The 19,169-nt window shown below is 41.4% G+C and overlaps 1 protein-coding gene across 1 annotated transcript in view; it reads right to left on the reverse strand.

The window, feature by feature from the left end:
* Positions 1-402: 402 nt before the first annotated feature.
* Positions 403-19,169, reverse strand: part of CNKSR1 (connector enhancer of kinase suppressor of Ras 1) — a 37,209-nt gene continuing 18,442 nt past the window's right edge. Inside the window, 13 exon segments of the mRNA XM_070949301.1 lie at positions 403-3,083; positions 4,353-4,534; positions 5,383-5,509; positions 5,841-5,905; positions 7,105-7,178; positions 8,015-8,086; positions 8,536-8,609; positions 9,904-10,076; positions 11,032-11,062; positions 11,842-12,026; positions 12,948-13,081; positions 16,853-16,929; positions 18,483-18,611. Coding sequence (XP_070805402.1) covers positions 2,883-3,083; positions 4,353-4,534; positions 5,383-5,509; positions 5,841-5,905; positions 7,105-7,178; positions 8,015-8,086; positions 8,536-8,609; positions 9,904-10,076; positions 11,032-11,062; positions 11,842-12,026; positions 12,948-13,081; positions 16,853-16,929; positions 18,483-18,611 — 1,524 coding nt within the window. The 3' untranslated portion in view covers positions 403-2,882.

The raw sequence follows: 19,169 nt of genomic DNA on the forward strand, positions 1-19,169 counted from the left end.
TTCTGGTGCTTTAGAAAATAATATAAAAAATAAAACAAATAAATCAAGTGATACTCCTTGTTTCAGACACTTGATCACTGACCCAAATTCTTCTGCTGGATCTTCATAAGACACAAGATACCACCGTGAGTTAAAAATAGTTTTCAGGATGCAGCTGGACAATTATCCAAAGCAATTAGAAAGGTCCTTGCAATTGCACACTACAGTATAATGTTTAACTACCTAATAGCAGAATCCTGAAAGATTTTACTTCAAATTTCTAGGGACCACCGGCTAACATTGCAATGTGTATTATGGGGGCTCAAAAACATTCACCATTTCTGTGCAGACAACATACTTAAGTTAGTCAAATTTAACATGACATATTGAATATGTGTCAATGAAAGTTCCAGAAAATTTGAGTTGGCTCTGAGTTTTAATTTTTATTATTCTTTCCCTCATGACACAGTATCATCAACATTTCGTTAGGTCCCACAGTTAGGACTGCAGCAAACATACAATGTATGCACCAGTATTCTACCAGTTGCTTTGCACATTTACCTGAATTTCTCTATCTCCAAAACCAAAAAGAATAAATGATATAGAAGAATGCTCATCTGTGTTTCAGTGCTTATTAAGACATCTCATGGTTCACAACTCTGTCTTCCAATTCTCTTAGTAAAGGCAAAACAGCTTTAGTAATTTCAATAAAAGCATGGATTTTGATGGTCTGCTAATCTCATAAGTAGTCATACTTTCTGCATTTTTCTGCGGCAGTTTAGAAATAAAAAATAACCAATTTTGACTTGCTAATGCCTGTAATAATTAAGCACAGTTGAATCCAGGATCATATTAGATTGACAGGTCATTCACAACACATTTGTATTTCCGTTACCAACATGTGGTTTTTTAATGATTAAAGGTATTTGTTATGACTGGCCACAAACATGATCCAAAAATAGGAAGAGCTCCACTGTTAATGTGTCATCAGAAAAAACTTGGTTTGGTCAAACCATAACATTCATGCTTTAAGAAGTTGATTCAAATTATTTGGAATTAAAATTTGAGAAGGCAAGCGTGTGCAAATGCATTACGGTGACACAGCTTTTGAAACTGTAAAAGATAACCCCTTGGATTCTAACCTTAGTCCCAAACCAGGAGGTGAGCAAGACTGAAAGAAGTTCTTTAGGAGGAAAGGGTTGTTTTGCTCTTTTAGAAGCATCTCTTACTCCTCTCCTCTTAGATCTTAGAAGACATACCTTCCCCAGTTTTCAGCTAATATGACAAATGGCACCATAATATTCAGACTAGTGGTTACTCCCATGGGCTGGATCCTGATTTTGGCTGATACTGTAACACCACAGTGATGTGAATTCTCCCAAAGAACTGGTTTCCCTGAAGGTATCTCTTTCATTAATGGCCTTTGGGAGAGCTGCATAGACATGACCAGTATACAATCCAAGAAATGCCAACCAATCCTAGAGAAAAAGGTAATTTCTTGGCAGTTTCAGATGAAGAAGACTTGAACTCTTATTTCAGTGCTGGTTGGCTCCCTGGATTATGTTCTTACTCATTTGGGAGTCCCCTGGTGGTCTCATCAGCCAAGGTACTGCCTTACAAGAGGTTCTGGGCTTGTACTCATGCTTTCTGGAGTCTTGTATCTCTGCATTACATGGCATAAAGAGCTCTAGCAAACAGTACCAATCCCCAGAGCCCAACCAAGCACAGCTCTCATCTTGGAACATGTCTTTATTTAGTTTGGACTGGAGAATCAACAGAGACCTTGACTGGCACATGTCTGATAGCCACCAGAGACCAATGATGCATTTAGGGGGCAAACAGTTTGTAGTGTTATAATTCATTTAAAAAAAACAGCCTCTGAAGGGCTTAGTGTTTTTCAATAACTGCTAGGATTTTGTAAAAAAAAAATCAAAATGTGAATACTTAAAAAAGTTAATACTTTTTGAGTTAACCAACCAGTTTTTCTCTTGCCCACTGAGTGCAGTGGTCAGAATGCAGTATTGCAAGCTAACTCTGCCCACAGCTTGTAGTTCCATGGGTCTCAAGGTTGACTCAGCCTTCCATCCTTCCAAGGTCAGTAAAATGAGGACCCAGATTGTTGGGGACAATAGGCTGACATTTGTAAACCACTTAGTGCTGAAAAACGTTATGGGGCAGTATATAACTCTAAGACTAAGTGCTATTATTATTGCTTATTCATTCTGTTGTATTGCAGCTGGATTGTTGGCAAATGATCATTTTAAAAATGAAAATGAAAATAAGGAAAAAAATCCATTAAACTACCTATAGAAACATATTGTAACATTTATTTATATAACTCATTTCTTACATGTTTACAGTATCCTGCTTCTAATGTAAGCTGGTTGTCAATATAAACTATCATTATTAAAAACCACAAACTGGTTTACTCAGAGTCTCTCGGTTGCTAAATATACTCAAGGGAAAGTTTCATCTTGAAAGACGTTGGAGGAAATGGCTTGCTTTGAAGTAATATGAAGGGCACAAAGTACGTGCTAGTCGGTGCCAGCTCTTTCCCTGATGCTTAGCCACCAAAAGCCACTTTCTTCTTCGTTAGTCTTCTATTTCGCAGTCGGGGAAATCTCCATCATTACATAAAAAGCCAACAATCCTTTCTCAATTGCCACCATCTTTGTAATCCATCTCTCTAAAATGAGAGAATCATTTGGAGCCATTGTTGCTGTCCGGATAAAACTTTTAGACCAACCCAACCGTAATCCCAATGCCCTCTAAAGATGAAGCTTGTCGTAAGACATTCCTATCCAAAATTTAGAAATGACAAAACTGCACTTCTGTCTGGTGTTGTGTAAGTGGAGCTGGGGGAAAGGACTTTTTTAGCTCACTGGGCAGAGGTCCCATAGATGCTACGGATCTGCAGCTGCCTCCAAGCTGAGGTCGAAACTTGAATCTATTGAGCCATTGTCTTGGTCCAGTTTTGTAGCCCACCACATCTGTATTTCCTGATATAACTCCTGATGTTGTTCTTTCCAGCTCCTGAATTTCTCAGAGTTCAGTTCGGTGTCCTCGAGTAGAATATCAAGTAATTGGAGCTCAGCAGTTTTGGCCTGGGGAAGGAAAGGAATGTTCTAAGGCTGATGCATGACTCACTTTTACAAGGACAACAGAGGCCAAAATAGCCATTTGGAGTGGCTTTTAAATGCCAGATCCCTTTCAAGAGAGACAAGGGCCCACCACTCTTACAAAGCTGTCGCAAAATATTTTGGTGTCCTGAGCAGCAAAACAACTGATATATTAATAAACTTCCAGGTACAAACTGTTCTCCCTTGAGGTCGTATTGATTTTATTCATTATATTTCTAATGCATTCAAGAGCCAAAAGTGTCTGGCCAGATTCCAAAAGGATTTAAAACGATTGAAATTTTCTACAGTTTTAAAAGAAAAAATTAATTAATTAATTAATTAATTTTTTTAAAATGCCATTCAAAAACAGCACAGGAAACATCAAATCCATTGTGCCAGTTTGGACCAATCCCTTACATTATTAAGCCTTATGTGCTAATTGTTCCCGACTCTAGAGGGCGGTGTTCAACTCTGTTTCAAAGCCGAAGAGCCCGCGCTGTCCGAAGACCTTTCCGGGGTCATGTGGCCAGCATGACTAAGCGCCAAAGGCACATGGAACACTGTTACCTTCCTACCAAAGATGGTCCCTATTTTTCTACTTGCATTTTTTATGTGCTTTCGAACTGCTAGGTTGGCAGAAGCTGGGACAAGTCACGGGAGCTCACCCCCTTACGCGGCACTAGGGATTCAAACCGCTGAACTGCCAACCTTTCAGCTCTTATTAAGCCCCATTAAGGTTTCAAAAAAGAAGAGTTACGCTGTGAAATCTTTTCAGGATCTAGCCCGACACCTCACAGCTAGTGTGTTGTATGGGATCTCTTGGGGAGATCCTGAGATAAATCTCTATGTAATCATGATAGTGGTCTAATCATGTTCTGTCTTCCTTACTTCTCCAAAGGATTATTGTGAGGCTCAAGCAAGCAAGAGATGGAATCATTTATGCCACTGTCTTTGCAAGAAAGGTAAAATATGATTAAAAAATAAAATCCACATTTCACACCTTTTGCAGGCTGGGATTCAAGAAAAGTAGCCATTAAAATACAATTTTTAAAAAAGGAATTTCATCTGTTGTGCCTATTTAGTGAAGTACATTACATTTGTAGTTGGCCTTCTTTACCTCCATCTTCCATAACTGTCTTTCAGTAAGCCGCCCCCAAAAATGTAAATCAAGTCCTACCCAATCTCTCACCCCCCCCAGAGGCATCCATCCCATAAATGGAGCTGTTTCCCAGCCCAAAGTTACGTTCCACCTGCCTTGAGTGTGCTTTGAAGTGTCCGAACCAGATGTACTTTCTCGTTGATCTCTGGGTTCTTGTTACGTTTGACAAATGATTTCCGGTAATATTCGCGGGTGAACACCTGCTGTTTCCCAATAAGTGATACTCCTCCTTGTTTCAGACACTTGATCAGTGACTGAAGTTCTTCTTCTGCTGGATCTTCATAAGATACAAGATACCGCCGTGTAACATCAAACCTCAACTTTTTATTTATATATAATAACATAAACTTAGCCATTCCTGTAACAACAAACCTATCTAATCGGCAAAACCCCAAATCGCATTTATTTCCACCTCAAGTACAAAATCCAAAAGTGGTTTCCAAGTAGAAACAAAATTAATTGTGTTCTTTTCTTTAATCAGAGCAGGCAATTTGGCCATCTCTGCTAACTCCATCAACTAAAAACGTCCTTTTATTTTTGTGCAGACTAGCAATTCAGACCTTGGCAAAGAGCTATGAAGCCAGCCTGCTACTTGGGGAAAGAGAGAAAGACACAGAGAGAAAAGGGGTGATAGAAAGAAGGAGAAAGGGGCATTTTCAAGAACAGATTGGCACCATCTATTCACATTTATTGGCATGAGGATGTCCTAAATAATACTACCAATGGAACACAGTCTCAACATGAAAAAAAAAAAAAACGAGATGCCAAATCTTCATTTGGCTACCGACGTTTGCACACACGTGTCCATACTCCCTGTCAGTTCAGCAGAGGAAGATGAACACGGTAGTCTGAAATATTTGAACGATTCCAGTTGGAGAAAGCGGCCCTAAAGTTTCATACCAAATTTCCTCTGTTTCAGTTCATCAGCTTAGAGGTGTTCAACTATTCTAGCTTCCCTTTCTCCTATTTGCCTTTGCTAAGGGAAACATTTCAGAAAACCTATAGAGAAATCTGAATCCTTCTGCTTTAGGAATGATGTACAATTATAGTTGATTTTTCCCCCCAACATTTTACCTGCCACGTTCTTTGCAGTGCAACTTGGGAAGGTACCAAAGGTGAGCTCACCTGGAGAAGAGGGAGATGCTGCTTTCTCATCTACGTTGTCCTGGAAAACCGGGCTGCCCAGAAGATTTTGGCTACTCCCAGTAGCCCCTGATGGCAACTGAGCTTTCCCCAATTCCTTCTGCTTTGTCTGCCAGAAGAAAGAAAATAATGGATTGAGACAAAATATGAGTAAATATGACCTCCTCAAGCTCAACCTCATCACACCCAACATTCTTCTGCAGTGATCTTTTCAATGGTTAACATTGCAATCCCTTCCAAACACAGTCAAATGCATGGATTCCCACCTTAAATTTGCATGCTGGAATCGGGGCCTTTTTGGAAATCACAATATGCCTGTTGTAGTTGCCTCTCATTCCCCCCCAATAATAAAGTCTCAAATGAGTTTATAAAAAGGATCAAGATATTTTAAAGAACAGCCCACTATTTTTACAATTATGTTCCATCAAGAAAAATCTGACCTGATCAAAGCTATGCCTAGGAGAGTCATCCTCAGGATCTTCTGCTTCTGTTTCACTGTAGCAATCTAAGTCAGATTGAGTCCAGAGGGGGAAAAATATATATTTGAATGGAAACTCTGAAATGGGATGAATTGTATCACACCAGCTTTCTGCCTCCATCCTAGAAATCTACCATCCCCAGCCACCATCTTCCTTTCCCTTTTTCCCTGATCTAAGAGCCTTGGTGGCACAGTGGTTAGAATGCAGTATTGCAAGCTAATTCTGCTGACTGCCGAATGCCGGAAAGTTTGGCAGTCCGAATCTCACTGGCTCAGTGACTCAGCCTTCCATCCTTCCAAGGTTGGTAAAATGAGGACCCAGATTGTTGGGGGAAATAGGCCAACTCTGTAAACCGCTTAGAGAGAGCTCTAAAGCACTGTGAAGTGGTATATAAGTCTAAGTCTAAGTGCTATTGCTATTTCTCCCTTCCTTTCCTTGGTCCTGGTGGTGCAGTGGTTAGAATGTAGTATTGCAGGCTGACTCTGCTCACTGCCAGCAGTTCAATTCTCACAGGCTCAAAGTTGACTCAGTCTTCCATCCTTCCGAGGTGGGAAAAATGAGGAGCCAAATTGTTGGGGGCAATATGCTGACTCTGTAAACCGCTTAGAGAAGGCTGTAAAGCACTGGGAAGCAGTATATAAGTCTAAGTGTTATTGCTATTGCTATCTTTACTATGCATGCCTTGGTATCTGTGTATGTCCATATTCCCAGGTTAAGGAGGCAAGGACTGGGAGAAATTATCCATATCCAGGTTTATATCATGTTAGTGAAACCAGGTAGATACCAGTACTAATATTAGGTCAAAATATGACAATGGAGGCAGATTTTTTTGTCTGATTTTTTTCAGCGGGCCGGGGGGTATAGAATTGTCATCTTGCTTCAAGGTCTTGCTTCAAGGTCTTCTTGCTTCTTGCTTTCAGGTGAATCTTCCCAAAGGTGCTTTTTCAGTAGGCAACTGGAGTTTCTTGTTTTTTCTTTGAAAACGTTTCGCTTCTCATCCAAAAAGCTTCTTCAACTCTGATGGGATAGTGGGGAATGGAAGCTCCTAAAAACAAGAAAGTCCAGTTGCCTACTGAAAAAGCACCTTTGGGACAACCATGACCTGGATGACTGAGAATCTCTACAGACTTTCAGGTGAATCCCTTATTTAGTATATGTGATGCAGGCGTATCATGTCTTATGTACTTGGCCAGTAGAAACTCAATTACTCTCAACAGGCACTCACCTTCTTGGTTAGATGGCTCAGATTTACGGGACACTGTATATTTAGTCATTGATGTGATCAAACGGCTGACCCACCTAGGAAGAAACACAGCTTGTTATTTTCCCAGGTTCCCAGGTGTCTTCCTTGCAACTTTGAATATGAACTTGCTGAAAACAAATCTAAGGAAGCCTAGGTCAGAACACCTTCCATCATCCCCTTCCATAGCTGAGCATAGAAATCTATTTCCACTCTCGTTCTCATTGGAAATACAATATCCCAAGTCTCCATAACTTTGATTACAAAAACAATTCTAAAAGGAATTGTGTGCACAGATGAACCGATAAATTGTATATAAATTCATAGGTCCTGCCAGTTGGGGAGATGGACAAGAAGTGGCCGGGCCTTTTTCTCTGCTCCTGTGACCCTCTATGATGGAGTCGCATCATTGGGATCTGCTAATATTCCTTGAGGAACAATCTCAAGCTCTTCCTGAGTGTTGATCAAATACATTAGAGCATGGGTGGCAAACTCAAGGCCTGGGGGACAGATCCGCCCTGCGCGGGGCTTAGATCTGGCCCGCAGAGCTGCCCTGGAAACAGTGAAGGACTGGGCCGCGGTGCTTCTCCAAGAGAAATGGGCTCCCAAGCTCCATTTTTGGCAGCCATGGCCTCCTGCAACCCTCTGCCAGTGAAAACGGAACTTGGGAAGGTTGTGTGCTGCGGCAGCCGAAAACAGAGCTGGGGAGCCTGCTTTCACTGGCAGAGTGCTCGGGCCATCACAGGCACCCCTGACAGGAGTGACGTTGAGCTGGCCATGCCCACCCTGACCACGTTCCCCCCCCAGTCCTCCCCCCCCCCCCGAGGTCAAACACAACCCTGATGCGGCCCCCAATGAAATCAAGTTTGACACCCCTGCCTTAGAGGCTACTCACATGCTCAGATCAGCCAGGGTTTCCGCTGCAAAGACGAAGGGCTTGTACTTCTCATGGGTGAGTTGGAAAACACTGGAGAGACAAAAAAAAGTGACAGTAGTGGGATTTCTCACAATTCCTTGCTGTTGGAAATGACATCTATATCCAACTACCAATCTGCATGGATACAGCTGCAAAAATGAAGCTTGGAAAGGACTGTGTAACCAGTGAGACTTTCCCCTCCCTCTGAATTTTGCAAAGTGTATATTTCCCTCAAGCCTACCCATAGTGCCCTCAGATATACAAATGGTAATCTATAGGCTACATAAGGATTTAACACAGAAATCCAGGTTGCTCTTAGTGCGTATACCTTGTCAAGTAACAAACCAAATACATTCGGAGCTCACAAACTGCTAAAAGATCTCTTCTAGCTGGAATTATGAGAGTTTAACATATCTGAAGGACTTCAGCGTTGGAGAACCAATTCAAAGCTTGTTCCTTCTTGGAAAATGGCTCAAGGGGACCCCTGAGTTTGCACTCACTATTTCTTCTTCTGTTCCTTGGTGCTCTCCAATCTGTAGGCAGACACGTTGATCAATCCCACAGCCTTTTCATCCTAGTTTTCAGAAGAGGAAGAGGAAAGAGTCCATTGACAAGAAAAGAAGAAAAGAGGTAGAAGTATTAATCTTTGGCCAGAAACTAAAGGATTTGGGACATTTTATTTTATTCATTTATTTATTTTTTAATTGATTTTCTATTAAATACATTTCTTAGTGTTTTATAAACATCATATTGTCTGGGTATTTAATTTGCTTAACAATACAAATTTACATTCTTAATCTCCACCCCTTTTTTCCAACCATTGGTAAAATAAATTCCATCTCTGATAGTATTCTACGTCAATCTATCCATTTCTGCATAATCTAGTATCTTCTTAACTATTTCTTCATCTTGCGGTATATCTTCATTTTTCCAGTATTGTGCGAAAATAATCCTTGCTGCTGTTAAGACGTGTAATATTAAATACATTCTTTTCTTATCCAAGTTTTTCTGATATTATACCCAATAAAAATAATTCAGGTTTATAATCTATATGTTTCCCTATCATCTTTTCTAAACACCTGTGTATCTTTGTCCAAATTTTTTTTGCTTTGACACCACATATGATAAAATGTGCCCATTTTTCGATTACATTTACAATGTAATCCAAAAATGGATTTGGGACATTTTAAAGGCTTTTAATCTACCACACATTTTTTTTTAAATGAATGGAAAAGACGAGTTTATCCACTCAAGAGGATTTGATCTACAGAAGCTTGTGATACTTTAAAGGAATAACCGTGAACCATTTATGCAATGAACTGCTCTCTTTGCTGCCTTTTGTGCAAGGCAGCTCTAAAATATTTGGTGACCCAGATCAGAAAACCAAAACAAACCTTTAGGGGATATATATATACTGCAGAGGTTGTGAACGCCCCAACACTGGAAGTTTTTAAGATGATGTTGGATAACCATTTGTCTGAAGTGGTGTAGGGTTTCCTGCCTGGGCAGGGGGTTGGACTAGAAGACCTCCAAGGTCCCTTCCAACTCTGTTATTCTATTCCATGAGAAATGGGAAAACATATCCCCTGGCCTTGCCATTTTGCAGGGTTTATAATTTCCTGGGCGTAACATCACTCAAGAACTCAATCTCTAACATGATACAAATGGGGGAATCTCCAAAATAGTAGCCTTGCTCATTTATCCCGGCACTCACTCATAAACTTATGATCTTGGCCTATCCATTCATCGTTATTTTTATTTTTTTTAAAAAAAGGGTTTAAAAATAAATGGAAAACTGATACACCACGAAGGAAGCCCAGCCCCCCTTTGAGTTTACGGTTACTATAAGTGTCTTGGAATGCACTCACGTTGGGGTTGCTGTACCAGTAAAGGTTGTGTCCTTTCAGCACGAACCAAAACCGTTTCCATTTCTGGGCCATAAAGCCCACGTGGTCCTTCTTTTTTAAGAGCCAACCGTCACAGTCCACCTGTCCCAGTTCCTGGCAGGAGATGCGTCGTCGACTTAATCGGGTGGTGACTCCTCATTAATGCAAAAGACAAAAAAAAAGGTTGCCTAACATATTTTTAAAAGCTCCTGAATGGGCATCCACACCACAGTTAAGTTCAATTCAGGCATGGGCTTCAGTTCCTTTAGCAACGGGTTCGCTGCCCCGTTGCTGGGTGGGCGTGGCCATGGTGGGTGTGGCCTAGTCGACCACCTGCACCATGCCAGGGGAAGGGCTTTTTCGCGCCACCCCCCAAGCTCCGGAGCAGTGGTGAAATGTAAAATTTGTTACTACCGGTTCTGTGGGCATGGCTTGGTGTGTGTGTGTGGGGGTGGTGGTAATGTGACTGGGTGGGCATGGCCAACTTTTTTTTTAAAAAAAACTTTTAAAAGCGTTTTTTCTACAATCTCTTGGCCAAAGAGGTTGTAGAAGAAATGCTTTTAAAAGCCTCTGACGATCCCAGCTGAGTTGCCTGATCATCAGAGGCTTTTTTTTCTTTTAAAAGCATTTTTTATACAACCTCTTCGGCCAAGAGATTGTAGAAAAAATGCTTTTAAAAGCCTCTGACAATCCCAGCTGAGCCACGCGATCAAAGTCTTTTTTTTTTTTTTACTCTTAAAAGCATTTTTTCGGCCGAAGAGGTTGTAGAAAAAATGCTTTTAAAAGTAAAAAAAAAAAAAAAAAGCCTCTGATGATTGCGCGGCTCAGCTGGGCATGGTGGGGGGGCGCAGGGATTTTTGCTACCGGTTCTCCGAACCACCTGCCACCATCGCTACCAGATCGGGCAATCCAGTTAAATTAACAGCCCTTGTTCAAAAAAGACTGATTTAAACTGTACTTGTGTTCGAACAACTACTAAGAAAGCTCATCAGTAATCCTTAATTAGTAAACTAAGTTTTGTACGGACTTTGTGTGTGCTGCGTTCTTTGGGGTCCGTAGCTGGGGCAGAACACACCCTGCCCATGGTGAATACAGAGAGATACCACTTACCCTTCTGCTTCCGTCGAATTTCAGCACTGCCCTGTAGGGATCACACAGAGAGAGAAGAAAACATGGTGACATGATTGACGAGGGACTTGAAATATGCAACCCCCTTTCAAAAACACTTCTTTTCTCTACTCTTTTCTCCCAAACCCAGTTCTTCTGAGACTGAGTGGCAACAGGTTGCACAAGGAAGTATTATATGCGCATGTGAACAAATCAATGCAATTAAAATGTTTGCATTTGGATGTCTGCATTCAATCCATTTTGTAAATCAAAAATTTAAAATGTACCATTGTTTGTACGGTCCTAATATACGTAAATCTCATCAAAAAATGCTTCTTATAGTAGCATCTTCCCTGTGATGGTATTAGCCCTAAACAAATCAGTAAGTTAGTAAAAGGGGAAAAAAAGTCTTAATGTCAGGGTTGCAAGTAACACCCCCAACGAATGAAAACTCCCAAGGCTTGAGTTTCCTCAAAGTTACTTTTTATTAGAGATGTCATATTGGCACATCTGGGGAAACCCCAGTCTGAAAGCTTCCAGGGTTTCCCCACACAGAGGAAAATTCAAGTCCCTGACCAACACCCACAAGTCCATCACGTGGTCCAATTAAAGCACCATCTCAACTGGAGATGCCTCCCAGTTCCAGCCTCCCAGATGCAGGGCAAGATGTCCTTGAACCTCTGAGAAAGGAATGTTATTATGACTGTATATCACTCTGGCTCCACACAATCCCCACTCCCAATTTCCCACAGTAGTAAATGTGGCAGACCTCAAGGCCCAACGAAAAAGATGGCTTCCAGGCCTGACACTTACCTCTTTGGAATCTGTCGATGCCAGCCCCTGTTGGCCTCTGACAAATCCATTCTCATGTCGTGTAGAATTTCCTAGTTGATGCTCTTGCTTCTTGGGAGTGGAAGGGACAGCAGCACCTGGAGATTTAGGCCCCATGGCATCTGCTCCAAAGTCCTGCCTTTCCAGAGCAGAATCAGCTGATGCCTCTGGAAAAACCAGAAAAAAAAAAAAAAAACAAGTGTTCAATAAATTAGACCATTTTGGCAGGAGGCTCCAATGGTAGAAATATGCATGGAAAGCTAAACCCAGCAAGTATCAGGAGTAAATTCATTGGCTACTTCCAGGTGTACTAAACTAGAGAATGCCATAAGTGGCAATGAGCCTACAGACTGTAACATGGAACCTATCTGGTTTTGGGCTACATTTGAATTTTTAAAATGTTATTCTTTGGTTTTGGGGGGAGGGGGGTGTTAATGATGATTCCTGAGATCCATGGGGAAAATCTATATATATATAAAAGCGAAATACTACTCACGTATCATCACAAAATCTCCAGAGAACTATAAAGCCTACAAACTTGAAATTTGGCACGTTATGTTCCTCTTGGCTTCTAGGTGCTTGCTAAGAAAGGATTTTTTGAAATGACCATCAGATCATTAGTATTTTTTATATAATTATTGACACGCTCTGATGCTAAGGAGTTAGACATTCTACTCCTTCTCCCCACTTGAAAAGAACTCTGTTCCAACTGCCACTTGGGTGTGGGCGTGGCCTGTGGGCTGGGAGTTTAGACAATCTATTCCCCACCCGAAAGGGAGAGAAGGGGATAAGATAGGAGAGGCCTTTGTTGGGCAAGCCTGAGGAAGAGAAGGGGAGAGGAGAGGAGAGGAGAGGCTTCTGTGGGGCAAGCCTGAAGGAGAGAAGGGGGGAGGAGAGGCTAATCATAACTACTCATTAATTTTCAAGCTGTAAGTGTTGATTTATCAAGCTCCATCACATAGTTTCCTAGCAGAGCACGGATATCCAGCTAGTGTGATATAAAAGTTATATATAACTCAACAACTGAATGGAAGAGTCCAGGATAATTCTGCAGTTCTTCACTAGACCCAACAGAAGAGGCTCCTTACCTCCTCCAGAAAGGACCTCTTCCAGTCCACAGATATTATCCACAGGACACCTGCAATCAATTCCCTTCGGTTCCTCCTGAGCGGTGGGGAGATCAAGCACAGAATTCTGGGTTCCCTCGAACTCAGCAGTCATGCTTTAACAAGAAGAAAAAAAAATAACCTTTGATCTGCTCTATTACATAACAACTACATGTTGCTCGCCAGAAGCCCCCCCTGCCAGCTATCAAATGGCCTTCCTGCAAGATGAATGCATGTAATGTCAATTAAGGAAAACATCTGAGTATTTGTGGGCACTGAGAATTCAAAGATTGGCTGCTGTCCCTTCTCTTGGCACCAAACGTCACGAGGTGCTGGATCTCCATTTCAATTTATCAATCCTAGTTATTTTCCAATCCAGCCTTCCCCAACTAGATTGCCTTCCAGTTGAGACTGAAACTCCCATCATTCCCCAATCATTCCCCAGTCAGCTATGCTGGCTAGGAATTCTGGGAAGTGCAGTCTCAGCATATCAGACACTGCCAAGCAGGGGAAGACTGTATAATCATTAGATCATAGGAATGAAACTATAAACTTTCCTTTAACAAAACAAGCAAATGGTTTTTATACCATTATACCTCCCAAATAGCTTATTTAGAATTCTTTATTGGCCTAGTGTGATTGGACACACAAGGAATTTGTCTTTGGTGCATACGCTCTCAGTGTACATAAGGAGAATAAAATACATTCATCAAGAATAAAAAGATAGAACCCTTAATGATAGTCAAGGTTACTAATAAGCTATCAAATCGTACTAAGAAACAAATAAAAACAATATAAATTGAAAAATACAAGAAACATGGTTGTGGTAATAAGTGGAAAGAGATAGATACTAGTAAGGAAGAGAAGAATACTAGTAATACAGTCTTAGTAAATTATTTGACAGAGTTGTGGGAATTAATTGTTAAGCAGAGTGATGGCATTCGGGGAAAAACTGTCCTTGTGTCTAGTTGTTCTGGTGTGCAGTGCTCTATAGCATCGTTTTGAGGGTAGAAGTTGAAACAATTTATATCCAGGATGTGAGGGGACTGTAGATGTTTTCACATATTTATATATATCAGCAAGAGAATTTGAGAAACTAATGTGTAATTCAGCAAGGGGAGCATCCTATCAGTTTTGGACCAGTGTGCAAATAATTGTTGACAACAGTTGTGGACAAAATGATTGGTGAGGTGGCTTTTCTATTCACCAAATAGGAGCTATATTGAACATACCTAGGTAAAAAACATCTGTTTATCAGGTTATTAGCGACTCTCCCTTCTGTATGTCTACTTTTATTCCTGTTCTGGGCAGGGGTGCACATTTCCAAGCTCCCCAACCCTTGAATTCTCTATGAAAGCTCATGATACCCATTTGTGGCCCAGAAGCGTTGCTGGATTTGATGATGACAGAAGACAAATAGGTCAAGGATCTGGGCCACTATCCCCAAGGACATTTATTTACAATCCCTCCCACTTCCCACATATTATATGGGGGACTCTTATAAAAAGATGGAAAAAATTAGAGGAGAAATGCCTAATTTTATTATTGGAAAGTTTAAAGTGGAGCCAAGATGTAGCTTGAGTAATAGGAAGGGGGAAGGTCACTACTTTCTTCAAGAAATATTCCATCTGTTCCTTGAACCAGAGTGTGTCCTCATGTTGCAACATTCTCCGTTGTGGCTTCTTTCCTATCCAAAGCTTGAGTGAAAAGGGCATGGCGTATTTTGTTACGGAGGACTAAGTCACGTCTGCAAAAACATCCAAGAAGCCATACTAGGAAATCCGTAAACAGTTTCTTGAACCTTCTACTCTACTCTGCTGCTTTTATCTTCTCCTGTTGCCATCTACTTCACTAGCAAGAGAACAAGAAGGTAGAATAAAAGGAAGAAGCCATGATCTGTACACAGCACACTGTCTAACTCTGGGAGGTGGGGTAGTCTGGATCCTTAGCAATTAAACAGCCGTAGAGACTTCAACGTTCTGCCCACAAAAGCATCATAGGAATGTGAAGTCAACTCACTGGAGGGTTCCAGGTCTAAGAAGCTACCACTGTCCAACTGAAGTGGCCATTTTAAATCCTAATTCCGAATACTATGAAAATGATCTGAGGGACGCGGTGGCTCAGTGGCTAAGACGCTGAGCTTGTTGATTGAAAGGTCGGCGGTTCAAATCCCTAGTGCTGCGTGACAGGGTGAGTTCCCGTTACTTGTCCCAGCTTCTGCCAACCTAGCAGTTCGAAAGCACATAAAAAATGCAAGTAGAAAAATAGGGACAACCTTTGGTGGGAAGGTAACAGCGTTCCGTGCGCCTTTGGCGTTTAGTCATGCCAGCCACATGACCACGGAGATGTCTTCGGACAGCGCTGGCTCTTCGGCTTTGAAACGGAGATGAGCACCGCCCCATAGAGTCGGGAACAACTAGCACATATGTGCGAGGGGAACCTTTACCTTTACCTTATGAAAATGATCTGGTTGTTACTTGTTTAGTTCATTATTGAATTTATTGGTTATTTATTTATTTACTACTTTACTATTATTACATTAGCTTGCCAGAGAGAGAGAAAAAAAGAATATATGCATGCTATATGCATGATGCCCAGAGAACTCTGTCTAGAGTCTGGCCTAGGATATGAGGCATTCATTTTAGAGAGGGCAGGAATGCTGCCGCATTTATTAGTTAGGATTTATATCCATTTTTCCTCCAAAAATTGAAAGCACCTTATAAAGTACTCCCTCTAGGTTTTCCCTCAGCAATAATAACCCTGTGAAATAGGGTTATTTTACTGTTGAATGTATTATAGATAACTTACAAAATGGGTTAATTTAGTCAGCAGGTAAGTAGCTTGGGAGAATACATCTATTATATATTCATCTTCTAAGCAATTACTTTGAAGGTGTCAGCACAGATGAAAAATAGCAATAGCAAGCAATAGCACTTAAGACTTATATACCGCTTTACAGTCCTCTCTAAGCGGTTTACAGAGTCAGCATATTGCCCACAACAATTTGGGTCCTCATTTTACTGACCTCGGAAGGATGGAAGGCTGAGTCAACCTTGAGCCTGGTGAGATTTGAACTGCCAAATTGCAGGCAGCCAGCAGTCAGCAGAAATAGCCTGCAATACTGCACTCTAACCACTGTGCCACCAATGTTCTTGGTCATCATTAAATCATTAGATTGAGCATACAAAATTGTCATACATGGCTAGAAGACAATAGTTGTAGCTCAGGGTTGAATTTTTGGGCCCTTGGGGCTCTCTGAGCATAATTGTTTTCTTGAAGACATTTCATTACCGAACTAAGGTAACATCTTTGCAGCAATCGACCCAAACCTCCTCACCAGCAATCGCCATCCAGATAAGTAGGGATTAACAGCAGGATTAATTCCAAACTAACCAACAAAGCAGTAAACAATGCCCAATCTAGGAACTACCAATCCAGATAAAACAAATAGTAAACAACGTCATCAGAACGGCGAGAAGAAAACAATGCTTGACAAAGCAAGCCACTCTATAGAAACATAAAGCAAATCCCACTTCCTTCTAGCACTGAAGATGTTACATAATTGGATAATAAAACGTCTACGAAAACAGTCAAGACCAGAGAGCACCAAGGACTTCACATTCACACACGTATTTTGCAATATGCAGAGGAAAACATCTCCGGCTTGACCAGAAAACTCTTCTCTCTTTCCCCCCAGAGAATATCTGAGTCAGGCCCAGCTCTAAAGATAGCCTCAGGAATGTTCTGTTTGCTCTTAGCATTCTCTTCACTGGGCCATGGACCAAGAGCAGGACCTTCACATGTCCACAGTTCATATCCCACATCACCAACCACACCCCACGGCAACCTTGCCAACAAACAAGTCCTCCACTTGATGGATGTCTGACCTGGATGTTGGTGACGCAGAGCTGGCTGAAGAGTCATCACTTCTTGAGCTCAGGTCTTCTAAGAAAGCAAGTGGCTGCTGGGGAGCAAACAAAGCCAGTTAAGGATAGTATCTGTCTCAGGTGAGAAGTAACGCTTCCTGTTGCCAACTGATCTCCACTTTCAGCTTCCCGTTGAGTCACCAATGAAACTCCCGGGAACTCATAAAAGTAGGAGATGAATCACTGGTATATTTGGAGATAGAGGACAATGGAATTTCCAAGGTGCCTGTCTTGCTTTTTTAATGTAAAATCAAGTTGGTGTTGTTTATTATTATTATTATTATTACTATTGGGGTGGCCTAAGATCTTGGAAAGATAGACCAGAGAGATCTTTAGGGATTGGCAAATGGTAAGAAGGCATCTAAGCAAGGAGGGTGAAGTAGGATAATGATCCTGGGGGTTCTCCATTGGGGGGGGAATTTAAAAGATGCAAATCTATTCCATGGTTCATAAAATATAGATGGGAACCAAGGTCCCTGATTTTGGGAAATTGCATCTTAGGAATGAGAGAGTACGATATTCCCTGGGATGTCCCACTATCACAATACAACTACATCAGTGGTGAAATTCAAATTTTTTTACTACTGGTTCTGGGGGCATGGCTTGGTGGGCGTGGTGTGGCTTGGTGGGTGTGGCAGGGGAAGGATACTGCAAAATCTCCATTCCCACCCCACTCCAGGTGAAGGATACTGCAAAATTCCCATTCCCACCCCACTCTGGGGCCAGCCAGAGGTGATATTTGCCGGTTCTCTGAACTACTCAAAATTTCCGCTACCGGTTCTCCAGAACCTGCTGGATTTCACCCCTGTACTATATTGCTCCCTAAGATAACCACTCCAATCTACCACATGACAGGGTTTGCCCTTAATAATAATAATAACTTTATTGTCATTGTACGTTTATACACAGTATACCCATACAATGAAATTCACTTAACACCCAAAGACCAGGTCCAACACACATAACAATCCCCAAACACACCCCCACCCACCACAAATTCCCCACCCCTAAACCACCCAAACATCCACGGAACAGACCAAGTAATGCTGTCCAACAGCTCACTGATGGTGGCCCTTTAGTTCATTGCTGAGTGCAATTATAGCTCTGGGATAAAAACTATTCAGAAAACGTGTGGTCCAAGTTTTAATTTAACTCTATAAAGATGTCCTAAAGCTGTGTTTCTCAACCTCAGCAATTTTAAAATGTGTGGACTACAACTCCCAGAATTCCCCAGACAGCATGTGGAAGTCCACATATCTTAAAAATTGTTCAGATTGAGGAACACTGCTCTAAAGATAAAGAGATGGTCCAAGAACCATCCCTCATCCTTTTCCCTACGGAAAGTGGAGAACTGTGGCTGCCGATTTCATACACGATCACTTCGGGCAAACAGATGTGCCCTCTTCTATATGAAGCAGAATTCCGGACCAATCAGGTTCTGGCATTGGGTGGACATTGCAATGATTGGTGCATTGATTGTCTGGACATTGCAACATATGCTTCAAAAGTTGTAGGGCTGAGAATGGTGGGAGTTGAAGTTTTTTCCTCTGTGAAGCACGAGGCTGGGAAGCTTGACCTGGCCTAAACTTACTTGCTGGTGAAGAGGAGATTCTGGGGAACGGGAAGACTCTGAAGAAACCAGTGGGATTTTCTTCAGCACCAATGTCACTCGACTGGATTCTAGAAGCTTCTTCACGAGATTCATCCGGGTCCACCCCACCTGCACAATCAACCATTTGCCTTACTTTTAATGATAAGAATGAGGGTTTTGATTGCTGTTATCATTTGACACATTGATTATTATGCTATTATACATCGCTTGTTTAGTGACTATTCAAAGTTACAAGGGCACTGAAAAAAGTGACTTGCAACTGGTCCTCACAATTATGACCGTCACAGCATCCCCATGGTCACATGATACAAATAATCCCAGAACTTTGCACTTTCCGACGTGCCCTGAAGACCTTTCTGTTTCAACAAGCAGGGCTAGCATAAACATCTAAATTCTATGCCAAGGTCTTAGCAGATACACTAAGTTGACTCAATTTATTATTTACTGTTTATAAAAAAAAAAAATTATATGTATATGAAATCTTATTCTGTTTACCACCCTGAGTCCTTCGGGAGAAGGGCGGTATAGAAATTCAATAAATAATAATAATAATAATAATAATAATAATAATAATAATAATAATAATCAACATTCAAGCACCTGGCTACCAGCATGTATTACTGAAGCATCTTTGCATCATGTCATTGCCATTTGAGACCATCCCAG

The sequence above is a fragment of the Pituophis catenifer genome, unplaced genomic scaffold (genome assembly GCF_029215685.1).
Source record: "Pituophis catenifer annectens isolate HBS135680 unplaced genomic scaffold, rPitCat1.0.hap2 SCAF_9, whole genome shotgun sequence".
NCBI classification, from domain to species: Eukaryota; Metazoa; Chordata; class Lepidosauria; order Squamata; family Colubridae; genus Pituophis; species Pituophis catenifer.